This window comes from Tasmannia lanceolata, unplaced genomic scaffold (assembly GCF_043159265.1).
Source record: "Tasmannia lanceolata isolate RefF3 unplaced genomic scaffold, GAP_Taslan_0.1 ptg000016l, whole genome shotgun sequence".
NCBI classification, from domain to species: Eukaryota; Viridiplantae; Streptophyta; class Magnoliopsida; order Canellales; family Winteraceae; genus Tasmannia; species Tasmannia lanceolata.
The window spans coordinates 10090429-10105184 of NW_027518693.1; the positions used below are offsets into that span (position 1 = coordinate 10090429).

Genomic DNA, 14756 nt, shown 5'->3' on the forward strand with positions numbered 1-14756 from the left:
TTTTTGGGTTTATTATTTATAGGAGCTTGAGGTAGTGTTTGAAAACTAGTCCAGTCGAGACCTACTGAGTCGACTCGGACCTCAGAGAAAATTGGGTGAAAACGGCTTTGAGGATCTCCGGAAGTCTAGGGGTGCAACTTGGGTCGGGCTCAACCCGAACCCGACAGGTTCAACCCGATTTAATTTCAAGTTGGGTTAGGGGTGAGCCGGTGAGGCCTTGGCAACCCGATCCTGAACGGGACCGCCATCCTCTAATTTTATCTTGATATTCTTTAGGCTATTATATTTTTCTGTTTGGCCTTAGGTGAACCCGAACCCAACCCAACCTGATCCGATTTCGGGTTAATTAGATGAGTTGGGTTAGGGTTGAGAAATTTTGACTTTAGAGCAGGTTGGGTTAGGGTTGACCAACCTCACCCCTGGGTTGGGTTAGGGTTGATGGAATGTTATCTCAAGTTGGGTTAGGGTTGGCCTTATTTCTTTTGGATTTTTTAGAACTAATTCTGAGTCCAATAATACAATTGGCTATCAAAACCCAAAACAACACACGGCTTTAATTTTGAGTCCAATAATCGGTTTTGGACTCAAATTAAATGGGGGCTTAATTATCCAATGGATTGCCTTCAAACAAACGATTAAAAAGAAAAACAAATTAATAAACCATAATACACTAGTTGGAGACCCGTGGCGAGGAACAAAATATGCTTTAAAAATGTTTTAAAATTAGAAGAATTTCAGTCACTATATCAGAAAAAAGAAGGTAACACAAAAATTAGAAGAATTTCAATAATGGATTATTCCAAGTTGCCAAGCAGGTTATGACGATAGAAAACTTTAAAATGGACAACATAATTCCTGACTTCCATATCAATCACCATGAAACTCAAGTGAGCACGTATTTCTCTCGGGGCATGAGTGTTGGTGTAAACATATATGGTGCGTTGTGAAGGTTGATTTTCTATCAAACACCTTTAGACCCAAAAAAATCCCTCTAGATAAAAGGTAATTGTGACAAATATGATAAGAACGAATTAAAAAAAATACATAAAATAGAATATATAGAAAGTGGCTTTTGGTATTCCGATTTTTCGTAGATATTTACTTTTAAAATTATTCTTAGATATAGAATCCGACAACCCACACCTCCAAGAAAGAAAAATACAACCTTGAATAGCACAATCTTTGTACAATTCAACTCAAAAAGACATATACCATAATTGAATCTCACATACAAATATAAGAAATTATACACACAAACAGAGATAAGGAATTATAGTCTTAAAAAAGGAGATAAGAAATTAACCTCTGCACAATCAAATGTAGGCATAGCATCATTTTAAGAGAAGGAAACAAAACTGCTAAAATTCCACTTCTGCCGCTGCAATTAAAAAAAAAATCTATCGAAAAGACCCTCCAAGATAACATCTAATATGTGGACAGCTCGGAGCTAATGATATAAAAAAAAGTTTAGCAAGAACATACCTTTCAATCTTTCAGTAATAAAATCTGGGGTGAAATATTTATGGAAATAAATTAGGAGTGAAACATCATCTAAAGAAAAACGCGTTTTAAAAAGGGGATACAAAGGTGCCATGTAGGAAATTTAGAAGCCACGTAAACAGACTTGAGAGTTGTGTTCAAATCCCTTAATTAATGGGGCTGTTAAGAAGGGTAAATCCCTTAATTATAGGAAGTGGAAACGTTTATAACCAAAGGGTTTCTCCGAGTTGCCACGATGGAAATAAATAGCCACATAGACTTGGGGGAGGAAGGGGAGGGCTGCCACCTCAGCGGTGAACAGTAAACCTCATTCCTCTTTATGTTAGATAGAAGATATAGATATAGATATAGATTAGATTAGATTAGATTAGATTAGATGGCAAATATCCATTGATAAAAAACTAGGATTATTAAACCGTTCCTTGTCTTCATTTTAAGGTTTTTCATTATTTTTGCATAACTATCCAAGTTTTCCATTAACAAGAACTATTGCCCAAGTAAGATTCCACCATCATACATTAAGGCTTTTTGTGCACTCAAAAGAGATGAAATAAAAACTAGGGCAGCTTCTTCTTCGTCTTTAACTTAATTGTCATTAGCTGTTAAGAGTTTACAAACAGATGCTAACAGTTAATAAAACCAGCTAATTTATAGAGCTGTTGTGTGCCAATATCAGAACAAGGGAGTGCGAATATCATTTCCCAAAAGATAAGGCAAAGAGAATTTGTTGTGGATAACATAACATGGCCATCTCTGCTATCGCTATTGCTCTCCCCATCTCTCCCTTCTCTACACCTCCTTCAAGAGCACCATTTCTCTTCTCAAACCACCATAAAACATCATTCAACATCAAAATCCCAACCAAGTCCCTCTCCAGCACAAATAAAGACGAGAACCCCAGATTATCAAAGTTGTTTTCTTCTTCTTCAGAAATTCCCACAGAGGGTTTCAAAGTAGAAGAAAAAGAAGAGATTTCTAAGGCCCTTTTGATATGGAGGGCTATCAAATTGCCTATCTACTCTGTTGCCGTAATCCCTCTCACCGTACGTTGTTCTACCTTCACTTAGTACTGTTTAGTGTTTGAAAGTGTGGTTTCTTTTCAGAAATTTTACTTCTTTGGCCTCTTAGCTATGTTATTTTGGTACTTCTTAGTATTCTGACATTGAAATCTCAGTGTGGTTGTGTTTTGAAGATTTGGTGTAGACCCAAAACAGCAATTTTGGCACCAATTGCCATTTTGGATGTGCATCTTAACAAACCCAGAAGCATTTTTGCAATGGAGATGGGTATATTTGAAGTATAAGTCTCAACAAAATGGAGGGTTGGGATTGTTCGATACAGGAGATCCTTTTTTTCTCTGACCCATCTACTGTAGGGCGAGAACAACCCCGCTTCTACTTTGGTGGAGATCACCACATTATCCCTTCGAAAATTAGTAGACATGAATTGTAGTTGTAACTTGTAAGCATGCATATGCACATAAGTACATGTCTGAAAAGTTTCTAACCATTTAAGTATTCTTTCCAGTTTCACATCCTTCGACTAATTTTTGTGTTCTGCGTTCTACGTTTAACTCAAATTAAGTAGATATTCCCACCATCAGGATTGATGACTGAATTTTTGGACAATTTATTCTTCTTTTCTGGTCGATATTTTGCATTTTACTTATGTTGGGTCTGGGTCGAATCTGATTCATATTTTGGGGAAAACTCAACCTGACCGACCCTATTCAGCTTTCAACCCTTATTGGGATGGGTTATCTTACACTCTCCAGTAACAGGTAGGCAGTGCTGCAGCTTATTTACAGACTGGTATTTTCTTCACAAGGCGCTATCTCTTGCTCCTATCATCCTCAGTTCTCATCATTACTTGGCTCAATTTGAGGTGAGATGCATTGGTGTATTTAGCTACCTACGCCATATATGCTTTAATGTGTCCCTTAGATTTGTGTTTTAGTTGGATTCATGCTTTCTATACTCATCTGAAACTGTGTCAAGTTCTCAAAAGATGCTTATTTCTTATGGGCAGCAACGATGTTTACGATTTTGATACAGGGGCAGACAAGGACAAGAAAGAATCCGTAGTTAACTTAGTAGGCAGGTAAGCTTTGCTTCTCTCACACCAAAGCATGCTTGGCTTGCTTTATCCATGAATAGCATGCACTTAATAACTTTCTTGTTCTTGTGTGTATGTGAAGTCGTACAGTGACCCTTTCAGCTGCCAATGCATTACTTGCCATTGGATTCATGGGACTTATCTGGGCATCTGCCGGAGCAGGAGATATCCGCTGCATATCGCTATTGACTTGTGCGATCTTATGTGGTTATGTCTACCAGGTATGAATTTACTTCTAGTATTATCTATGTTATTTTTTAAATTATAGAAACATTGAAACCCAATATTCGGCTAACTAAACTACTTACAATTGGATCAGTCAGTTCTTAAATGGGATAAGAAGTATAGGATTAGAAATCTTGAATGCATGTCATGTGTTATTACTTCATTTATACATGGATTGATATGGGAAATCTGTGAGAGAAAAGTGAAACGAGGGAGTGTTTGAGATTGCCTGCATGCCTCAAAAGAAACAAGAACATAATGTTTTCTAAATATATGTTTCAGTGCCCCCCATTTAGATTGAGCTACCAAGGTTTGGGAGAACCCTTGTGTTTTGCGGCTTTCGGTCCATTTGCAACTACAGCATTCTATTTTTCTCAGAGCACAAAAAGGTTACAATAGTGTTTGAATTGCTTACTGTTACATTCCATATTTTGATTGGAATCCCCATCTGATCCAAGGTGTTGGCTCAATCAGTGTACCATATCGTCTTCCTCTTACTGGGGCGGTTCTATCTGCATCCGTCCTTGTTGGCCTCACAACTGCCCTGATTCTTTTTTGCAGCCATTTTCATCAGGTGCAATCTCTTATCCTGTCAGATTTGTTTATGACCTTATAATTGACAAAATGAAGGGTCTAACTTATTGAGCAAGAAACAACTCAGATTGATGGAGACCTAGCTGTTGGAAAGATGTCTCCTCTGGTAAAGAGCTCGAATCTAGACTAGTCGGTTTTTAAATCAACACTTCTGAAAAGTCTGTTGCTCGAAGAAAGTTCACCTCGGCACTCTCATTTCTCATACCCAGGTTAGGATGGGGACCAAAACAGGCTCTGAGGTGGTGAAATCTGCAATCCTGACACTCTACCTCCTACTAGTTCCCCTCGGCATATTGAAGGCTCTTCCTTTGACATGTATCGTAAGTTTCCGATGACCTGGGTAAATTTTATCTTTTAGTTTTGCTTCCTTTTTTCTTTGCTTCCTTTTTTCTTGTGTAAATTGTTTCACGGTGTATGTTCCAGTTTCTTTGTGCACTGACCCTGCCAATTGGGAAATTGGTTGTTAATTATGTTGAAGAAAATCATAATGTAAGTTGCGAGAAACCCAGATGGACGCCCCCACCTTGTTTTCATCTGTTTCTGAATTTGTTGTGGATTTTCTGGTTTTGACAATGTTCATATTTACAGGATAAAATCAAGATTTTCATGGCCAAGTATTATTGCGTGCGATTGCACTCTTTGTTCGGAGCGGCATTAGCAGCTGGGTTGGTGGCAGGTAGAACTGTGACCAAAGCAAACCTGCCAATGCTATTTCCCTCTTGATGTGCATGCGGAATTGATGAGTGCAGATTGAGGTAACAGAGAAAGTTTTGAGCTGTTGCTGTTTGGAAGCAAACACAGGACACATTAAACATTTGGTCATGGGAGCTTGTAGGATTGAAAACAGTCTGCCGGGAACAGATACAACTAATCGCAGTGAAACATGCTAAGCTGTTCTTCAACACTGACCGTTTCTACCTGTTTCTTTTATTTCCTACCCTCGATCGGAAATGATCAGTGATTTGCAACAAATTCTAGGAGCGAATCGTAGTCGCTCCACAACATTCGCTTCCACATGGTCTGAAAACGGGAAAGAGAAGCATTGAAGATCTTTGGTGCAGAAGTAAAAGTCATGCCTGATTTGAATTACCTTTGAACACATTGTTCAACTCATTTCATCCTTGCATTCACCATTAAACTATGAAACCAGCCAAATAAGAAGCTACTGCATTGTATTCAGACAACTCTTCACAATCTTTTGCCAGCATTTATGACAATAATCTAGGATGATTCTAGCCCTTTGATCTATGGCGGTGTCGGTGAGTTATGATCATCCTCCTGTGGAGAAGATTTTTGGTGCCACTCATTTTAAAACTAACACGGGTAGGACAGTTAGGATCATCCAATGGAGAAGATTTCCGGACCACTACAAAGAGCCAGAGATTTTGTTATTTTACAAAGGCATGAGGTCGATCAGGAGAGAGTTCCCACTAAATAGTTCAATATTACCAATACCAGGCATTCATCTCAAGAAAAACAGCCATAAAAATACATTCTGCACATTCGATCATGGATAAAAGGGGGAAATTCCTAATAAATATTGCAATTAAATATTGGATCTTATCTAAGAGTTAGATAGTAATTTTACCCATGGACCCATTATAAAATTATCTAAAAATTCACAAAAATATAAAGATAATTCTTAAATTTTTTGGAAAAAATAAAATAATGCTGGGTTCATGAAATTAATATTTGTTAAAAAATTTGTGGAAATTGATTTCAACAAAATCACTAAGTTCTAAACTTGATTTATTTCGACAAATTTGAGAAATAAATAAATCCCAAAGACTTTGCCATTCAATTTGCTAAACATATAAAAACAAATCACCCCATAAAAAAAACCTATCAAATAAAACAATTTATAATAGAATTAAAAAATGATGATTCTGAAATTCTAAAACTACAAACTTGAATCACGAAATATCAAATGAAATTCCAAATGCAACATGCCTCAACCACACAAGCTGTCAAATTGCTATAAAAGAAAATGAAGCAGCCGTAATGTTGATCAATGATCTTTAATTCACCATGAGACCAGCTATGATGTACCTAAGGGGTGGCAACGGTTTGGTTTGACCACCCCAAACCGAACCAAACCGAAATTTGAATCGGTTTGGTTCTACCGAACCGAAACCAAACCGAAATTTGAATTTTCGGTTCGGTTCGGCCAATTTCGCCACCCCTTACTCATAATCATTGGAAATCGGGAGCAACGGTTCAGTTTGAAATTTGAATCGGTTTGGTAGACCGAAATTTGAATAGCTCTGGTTTTACCAAACTGAAACCGAATTTTCGGTTCGGTTCGGTTTCGGTTGGATTGCCACCCCTAGATGTACCTAAACCCAAGCATCATCAATTACATAAAAAAAGAGGAGAAAAATAAAGTTCTACAGGCCCTGTGAATGGGAGTAATCTTTGCTTATGCACCCTCTTCACAACCAAAAAGTAACGGACAGAGATACGAATGGAGGTCAAAACATATCATCTTTCAGCTGTCCACTCATGATCCTCTTAGCGAATCTTATATGCCTGATCTAATTCCATTTCGGTCTATTTAACATGTTGGTATTCAATAATTATCTGGATGTTAAAGAATAAAAAAGAAAGAGTTCCAAGAATCACAATTTTCAGAATACACTTTGGGAGCACAACCCACAACCCGGGTCTCTCTAATGTCCAATTCTTTGAAAACACATTCATAAATGCAATGGCTATGTAATTGCATGCGGAAATTATAAAGAACAAATGTGCCATGAATCAAATACAAGAACAGCTTAACTGGAGTAAGTTTTGTAATAGCCCAGAAGACTTGCACTATAGTAAATTTATCTGCCAATGCAACCAAACTAGTTCTCAGTTTATAGCAATAAGAGACAATCAGGTGAATCAAGAATAATAACCCATGCCGCCTAAAGCAATCTGAGTTCTCCATTCCAGAATACATCATTATTTCAAATTGTCCTACATCTCCAGCTGTATTAATCAGTCAATCAAACATCAATCTTGGTTGCCAGCCTTGAGTCCAAAAACTGAAGGCCAGCAAGTCCTTCCTTCAGGACTTGCTCAAAGAATAAGTCAACAAGTCTAAAGCAATTATGAAACCACTCACATAAAAGACCTTCCCTTCTTGCTGAAAGATAAGTCAGCATAGATAGGTATATAGAAATATTGATGGATGGTTATTTCTTCTTTTTTGGCAGTTAAGCTAAGATCGAACTAGCAACTCAATAAATCACCATCCGATTGAGGGATGCTAAAATATGAACCAGAGTCACTTCCATTTCAGACTAAATCATGGTACAGAATTTTGCATGTGTTCATGTGTAAGTTGTATTCCCACTTCAATATTTATTCGAGTTTGATATCATCAGATATCCCCCCCATTGCTAAAATAACCCCATAGATACCTAATAGTGACAATCCATGTCACTGCTCACAAGTCATGTAACTTTATTCATATCTTCATGCAAAAGTACCTAAACCTATAAAACTTCAGTTTATCTTTCCATTCAGTTTGGAACAGATAGCCCTACAAATAGCATCAACATTTCATTCATAAAAGGATATGCTTCCTCTATTCAAACGCTAACAGAATCAAACGGGAGACCATCTTTCTCCGTTCATCTTAGAAAGCTATTCCCAATATCTCATCACCCTTGAAGAATAATATGTTTTAGTCTCAAATTTCAAAAGCACTCAATTTCAGTAGTACAGGAGACAAACTGCTGAAGCCAATAAGCTTTTGAAAGGTCTCCAAATATCTAGAGCCTATATCCATGTCATGAAGCCTGTCTATTTCATAAAGGAAAATGTTGTAAAAAATAAAAGTAGGCACTCTAACCAAGTGTTTCCACAAGCACCCTCCAAAAGTGTTCTAAATTTTACGAAATCCTTTCAATTGCCTGAACGGTGCAATCTCAGGTGCCCACTGAAGGTAATAACTCAGAGGAACCCATGGGCAACCTCACCTTAATAATAGGAGCCAGAACCCCTACCACTTAAATAGTCATCACTGAGGCCACGACTGGAGTACAGAGATGAATACGTACCAGCCCCCAACTGAAAAAAAATGAAAGAAAACAGAGTGAAGGAAACTCCTGTGAGGCACATAATTCGGAAATGACCCTGAGAAATAAAAAATAAATTGAGGACCATAGGTAAAGCTGAAGTCTAAAAGAACTCACGTCTTCTCCACTGGACATGTAATCCCTTCCATAGCTGGAGTATATTCCTCCCGCTTCACCCCTGCTCACTCCACCTGCAAAAATTTCACACGGTGAAGGTAGGCATGACCCAGTGCAACAACTCTTACCCAATCAGAACCAAGGCTTAAAATTTCGATTTCAGTACTGATTTCGGACTTCAGAAATTTCGACCGAAATTTGGTACTCTCGTTCGAAATTCCGGCCGAAATTTTGTAACGCTTTTTAAAATAAAAAATAAAAAATGCATTTTCTCGAAATTACCGAACCGAAATTACTGAAATTTCGGACAGAAATTCCGAAATTTCATAAATGGCGAAATTTCTAATTTCGCCAAATACCGGTTTCGGTTCCCTCCGAAATTTAAAACCATGATCAGAACGATTGAAACACAATGCTTGATACCTCGGCTGTACCCCATGCTCGATGTGCGACCTTCATACAACCCATGGGAGTGTCCAGCAGAATTCCGGCTGCCACCGTCATATGCTAGATGAGAATCACGTCCCAGCCTAATATCAATCACAAAAGTTAGCATAAAAGAGAACTCCTGAGGCCCAAGCCTAATATTAATCACAAAAGTTAGCCTAAAAATTGCAGCAGCATAAATAAATAAGCTCCTGAGGCCCAAGTTGATAAACCTCTCAGTTGCATAATATTCACTTTCACCATACTGTAAAGCAGCACTACTTCCTGCATAGTCAATGCGGGCTCTTGTCTGTCTACCCGCTGACTCAGCATACCGTGGATGAAGATCGTCCTATGAAAAGAGCAGAAGAATTATCATAATTAGAAAAATCTCAATAAAGGTGATGTCAAGAAACTGATAAGAAGCATCGAATCCATGGTTTTAAATTTTGGCAATTTCGGATTTCGCTTGGGACCAAAATCTGAAAATTTTGCATTTCGGTTTGGATTTCGACCAAAATTAAAAGTGTAAAAATTTTAGCTGAAATGACCGAAACTTGGAAACAAAAATCGAAATTTAAATCCATGATGGAATCGCAAATAAGTCACAAACCACAGCAGACTGAGGGCGCTTTGCGGCAGAGATAGAACTGTAATCACGGGTGTGGCCATCTCGGTAGCTAGAGGGTCGTTCCATACGTCGACCATAGCTTTCTTCTGCATAAAGAGCCGGTCTACGAGTAGCACTGCGGGAAACACTCCTGGGTGAACTTTCAACATACTCAGATCCACGAGATGTATAAGCATCTCTATAGGATGAACGTCTCTCTGTAGCAGATCTAGTAGCAAAATCAGATGCCCTAGGATATGGTTCGTCATGCCGAATATAATCCCTCTTTGAACTCACCTTTCCATAACCTGGAATTGTTGCCAATGTAACCCATAAAACAACATAAAACCTAACAAAAATGGCATAATATTAAGTATGTATACCAGGAGACCTCTGATCCAAGGATCTCTCCAGAGGAGGCAAGCGTTGTCGACTCCCGATCCTGTCAGGGACCACATCGGCAACCAGATGTCTATCTCTAGCACCAAGCGGCCGCTTAAAACCATCACCGAATGAGTAACGGTCTTGAAACCCTCGTCCACTGCGCCCTGAAGACCTCCAGGAGTCCACGTGAGATGCAATACCCCAGGAAGGCCTGCCACCTCGACCAACACCATGACCGATTGAGTAGCCACCCCGAGCATGCTTTCCTGATCTACCTCTCTGGCGTGGCCTTGACAGTCTTGCTCTAACTTTTACCTGCAAGTGAATGGGAGAAAATCCTAAGCCTCAAATTAATCGCAACTAGAATCATTCACACATATTCGGGGAGAAAGAATAGGGAAGGAACTGAAATTCTTGGACCAAAAAAGGGGGACCAGGTGATGATTAAACATGACAATTACTGAAATCTGCATGTGGGCCTCTCCATGTAGATGCAGAACAAAACTTGGGTTTGCTGCCCTTTTTTATGCTGATATTTGTGGTGCATTTCACTAGAGTATTGGAGGGCTTTAAGATGATTTGAAGGGCTTCTATTATGCATGATCATACAGCCTGCGACTCAAGAATTTAGGTTTAATATGAAGTTGGGCAGAAATTCAAGGGGAAACAAGAGTTCAAGATGATATCTGGATGCTCGAAGAGGAAATCAAGTTAGAATGGGCATCAGAAAGATTAAAATAAATGTTATGAAAGTTTTCTATGGAATTTCTAGCTGGAATATGTGACTGATTCTGGGTTTTAACGCATAAACGTAGGGTGTGTTCTTCACCATTTCTCTAGAGCGGGCGAAGCGGGAAGAAGAGAAATAGGTAGAGCGACTCCTCTTCGCTCCCAGAATTTCTGGCAAATCAGTGTAAATTTCCGCAGGAGAGTCCGAAATAAAAGAAAGGGGTCAGTGTTGAAGAACACCATTGTTTTTTTCTTTTTGAATGGTGTTTTTTGTTTTTTTTTTTGTTCATCGCAAAAAAATGCAGAAACGCGGAAGAGAAAAGGATAAAGAACGTTTTTTTTAATGATAAAGAAATTTATTAAAAAATTTTTTTATTAAAATAAGAAAGGATAAAGAATATAACCTTACTATTTTGTGTTAACTTCTGTGTGGAGAATTTCCAGTTCGCGATTACACTACCATTATATACAAAAGGGTAATTAAGGTTAGAATAACGTTGAACCTTGGAGCATGAGGAGTTGGTGTACATTAGACTACAAATATGAAAAGTCACTCCCTGCTTTCAGCAACATATGAATTTATGAAATCACTTTCTTAGTTACACAAATTTCTGAAATCATTTATTTTAGTTGCTCAAATATCAGAGCTATTTCTATTTATTTCAAGCTGTTAATTCATCTACCGTATTGTTACTACTGAAGGCACACTTGTTTGATCACCTATAAAGCGGAGTTTCAACTTTTAAAATCAAATTCAGAAATTCAGAAATTTCTGGTTATTTAGTTAATGAAACTTGAGATAAATCAGTCAGAGTCCCTATTTTCAAATTAGGAACCTGGATTGCATTAGTGTATTTAATAAAAACCTAAGCTACTGAAGATCAGAAACATCATAATTCTGTACATAGTATAAATTGAAAGTTGAAATAGGAACTAACCTTCTTTTCACCATCGCCCATTTCAGTATTATTAATACCTTCCACGCAAGCCACTGCAGCAACATGTGTATCAAAGGTTATAAAACCGAAATCTGTTCTCTTGGCAGCTGGCATGTTCCTTGCAAGTTCAATCTTTTCAATCTTCCCAAACTTTCTAAGATGCTCATTGACACGATCCTCATCCCAGGTGGCAGGTAATCCATCTATGAATACAGTTTTGACCTGAAATAGAAAACATGGAGCATTCCACAGAACTCTCAAGAACTCTTTCATATTATCAGACATTGCAGTCACTGGGCTTACAAGCACACGGATATGTTTTGCAAATTCACGATGCCAGAAAACATCAGATAGATGTTGAACAAAAAGAGGTATAAATATGTTTTCATGAACAGAAGCCAACAAAACTATTAATTATCAGTAATTTAAAGTAAAATCACTGTCGAGAGTTGAAACTGATAATTTTGTTAGAAAAACTAACAAAATGCAAGCTATTTCCACATACCTGGGCCATGATTTCATCATCTGGTTCGATGAAAGTGTCTGCAAAAGCAACCTTTGCGGTTCTCTCAGTCCCAAACACAACATCTCTTTTCTGCAAGCGCTTGCAGGCCTCCAAGGCATCCGAACGAGAAGGAAAATCAATAAAAGCAAACCCACGATTCATCCCTTCATTTTTAGTATCCTCTACCAATGTCAATTCTTCAAACGTATCGACCCCGTACTTTGCAAGCTTTTCCTTCAGCTGTAGATGAAACATATATCACCATTCAAAAAAAAAAAAACACACATATATCACGACATAAAGAAATGCTCTGAACAAGCTCGCTCAATCGACTTATATAGTTTCACAGTACTTACAACTTCCTTTGTCCACGTCTTGCATATGTTACCAACAAAGAGGGTGTCGCTATCCTGGCTCGGAGAAACTCCGCACTGCTTTCCATTAATCTGAAGAACGAATACAAACAGTGGTCACACAACTTACCCAACCAAAAACCCCTTGATATGAGGGACTGATTTGTAGTACATATACCTTGATTACGAATAGAAAAATACAACAATTTCTCAAATTTATTAGGTCAACTACCTATATCATCAAACAGAATCAAATGCAAAGGACTGAGGCAAATACCGTCGGATGCTTCAATTCGTTGACAGCACGCCTAGCTTGCTCAATTGTGGCGAACCGCAAAAAGCCAAACCCTTTGTTCTTCTGGGTCAATGGATTCTTCATCAATCGCACCTCGACGATCTCTCCAACCTCGCTAAACACCTTCCGTAGGTCTTCCTCCGTCACATATCGGTCCAGTCCCCCAACAAATATCTCAAATTCTTTCCGCTTCCTTCGCTCCCGCGCAAAGTTGTGCTGCTCTTCGTGTTCCCCATCCACAAGCTCATCTTCCTCCTCGACTTCCATCTCCACGTCCTCGATCATATCACCTTCCTCACGCACTTCATTGTCTTCCTCTTCCTCCCCTTCCACGTCCTCTTGTTGCTCTTCGTCTTGGCCGCCATTGCCGGCGTTTTCGTAATTTAAGTTTGCTCCAGCATCCTCTTCGGTTTCAGACGGTGGCTCGTTGTCATCAAGATCTAACCTTTCTGATCTGTCCACATCATGATAGACAGAAGCAGCATACTCCTCCACTGATATGTATGAAATAAAAAACCTAATTTAGAGAAAACACTCCAAGTCTAAAACATTTTCTTCTGATTTGAGCTAGGGTTTGTGCCAGAATCCAAAAGAAAGAGATTTCGGCTACACGAGCAGAATTGACATCGTGATGAGCGAAGCAACATACTCCTCCACTGATACGTATGAAATCAAAGCCCTGATTTAGAGAAAACACTCGAAATCTCCAACTTTTCTACTGATTTGAGCTGGGGTTTGTGTAAGAATCCTAAAGTAAGAGATTTCATTTACTTTGAGGAAACTTCAAGTTTACATAATACCCCTCTAAATTAACCATAATCATATCAATTTCCTCTAAATTGTTGAAAGATAAAATTTTCCGTCAGAAATAAGGCTGTTGCAATCCAAATAAGGGCAAAGTCTAAAACTTTTTCTTCTGATTTGAGCTAGGGTTTGTGTAAGAATCCTAAAGATAGAGATTTCAGCTACACTAGCAGAATCGGAACATAGAGAGAGAGAGAGAGAGAGAGAGAGAGAGAGGATTACCTTTGCGTGGGGGAGAGGGATCTTGGAGATCTGGAGGCGAGGGCGAGGCGTTCTTCTGTTCGAGATCTAGGGTTAGGGTTTCGAGTTCCTTTGGTTCTTCTTTGGGAGGAGGCTTTTTCTTTAGGGCCGGGGCTGTTGAAGGTCGCCTCACTGCTCGCGGCGGCATGTTGCAGAGAGAGAGAGAAATCTTGGGCAGGATTGCGCTCGCTAAAACCCTAGTTTGCTATTGGCACCCCTTCTTTTAGTACAGGCACCCTTTTATGTATGAGACTCGAAGGGGAGCGAAGTGAGACAAAGAAATCTAGGGCAGGATGCGCTCCTATCAAGATAAAGGCCCTAACGCTGCTATTGACACGCCCTTTTTTTAGCTATTTTGGCACCCCCTTGTCTATACGTGCAAAAGGGGCGATGAGCGAGAATCGCTTTCTAGAGAAGCGCAATAGAAACTTCATTGGGGGCCACCTATATGATATCGTGATGATCTTGACCCTTCATCATATAGAGAGCCCGTATCATATGATGACATCTGGGTTTGGCGGCGCCCACTAGATGAGCGGTTTAGATTATGTTTGCTTTATTTAGGTGGGCCCGGGTGAAGTTTCTCATGGTACCATTCCGCGTTGAAAAAAAGGCCTGTAACTTGAACGACTGAGTAGAGAAAGTTTAGATAAAGAAAATGGGGTGTCCGTACCAGTTTTAGTGCCCTCCTTTTAGTTAGTTACGTCCCTCTCCTTGGATTCCTTCCCGCTCTTTAACGAGAATGAGAAGTTGCTTTGCTGTTTCTTCGTTTGCCTTTTCTTATAGTTGCCGGAATTTTTTTTGGTTCCTGGGATTTTTGTGGAACAAAAGACTTCCTGGGAGATTGGTGGGAA

At 39.0% G+C, this 14756-nt stretch overlaps 2 protein-coding genes across 3 annotated transcripts; one reads left to right on the forward strand and one right to left on the reverse strand.

The window, feature by feature from the left end:
• The first annotated feature begins 2227 nt into the window (after positions 1–2227).
• ABC4 (UbiA prenyltransferase family protein) lies at positions 2228–5682 on the forward strand. 2 transcript variants are annotated; one of them, XM_077357042.1, is made up of 10 exons: positions 2228–2543; positions 3281–3384; positions 3529–3600; positions 3698–3836; positions 4123–4229; positions 4315–4414; positions 4502–4540; positions 4644–4754; positions 4858–4923; positions 5023–5682. In XM_077357042.1, exons 1-10 carry the CDS (start codon positions 2244–2246, stop codon positions 5155–5157), a joined length of 1173 nt encoding a protein of 390 aa, XP_077213157.1. In that variant the 5' UTR covers positions 2228–2243; the 3' UTR covers positions 5158–5682. The 2 variants fall into 2 exon arrangements, with proteins under 2 accessions (XP_077213157.1, XP_077213158.1); XM_077357043.1 differs by lacking the exon at positions 4858–4923.
• A 1453-nt stretch (positions 5683–7135) lies between these two features.
• On the reverse strand, positions 7136–14231 carry LOC143848035 (uncharacterized). Its single transcript, XM_077356808.1, has 11 exons — positions 13885–14231; positions 12841–13352; positions 12567–12656; positions 12211–12450; positions 11706–11927; positions 10038–10353; positions 9658–9962; positions 9278–9396; positions 9042–9148; positions 8619–8692; positions 7136–8493 (listed from the first exon to the last, which is right to left on the reverse strand). The coding sequence occupies exons 1-11, from the start codon at positions 14048–14050 to the stop codon at positions 8404–8406; spliced, it is 2241 nt and encodes a 746-aa protein (XP_077212923.1). The 5' UTR covers positions 14051–14231; the 3' UTR covers positions 7136–8403.
• Positions 14232–14756: the final 525 nt, after the last annotated feature.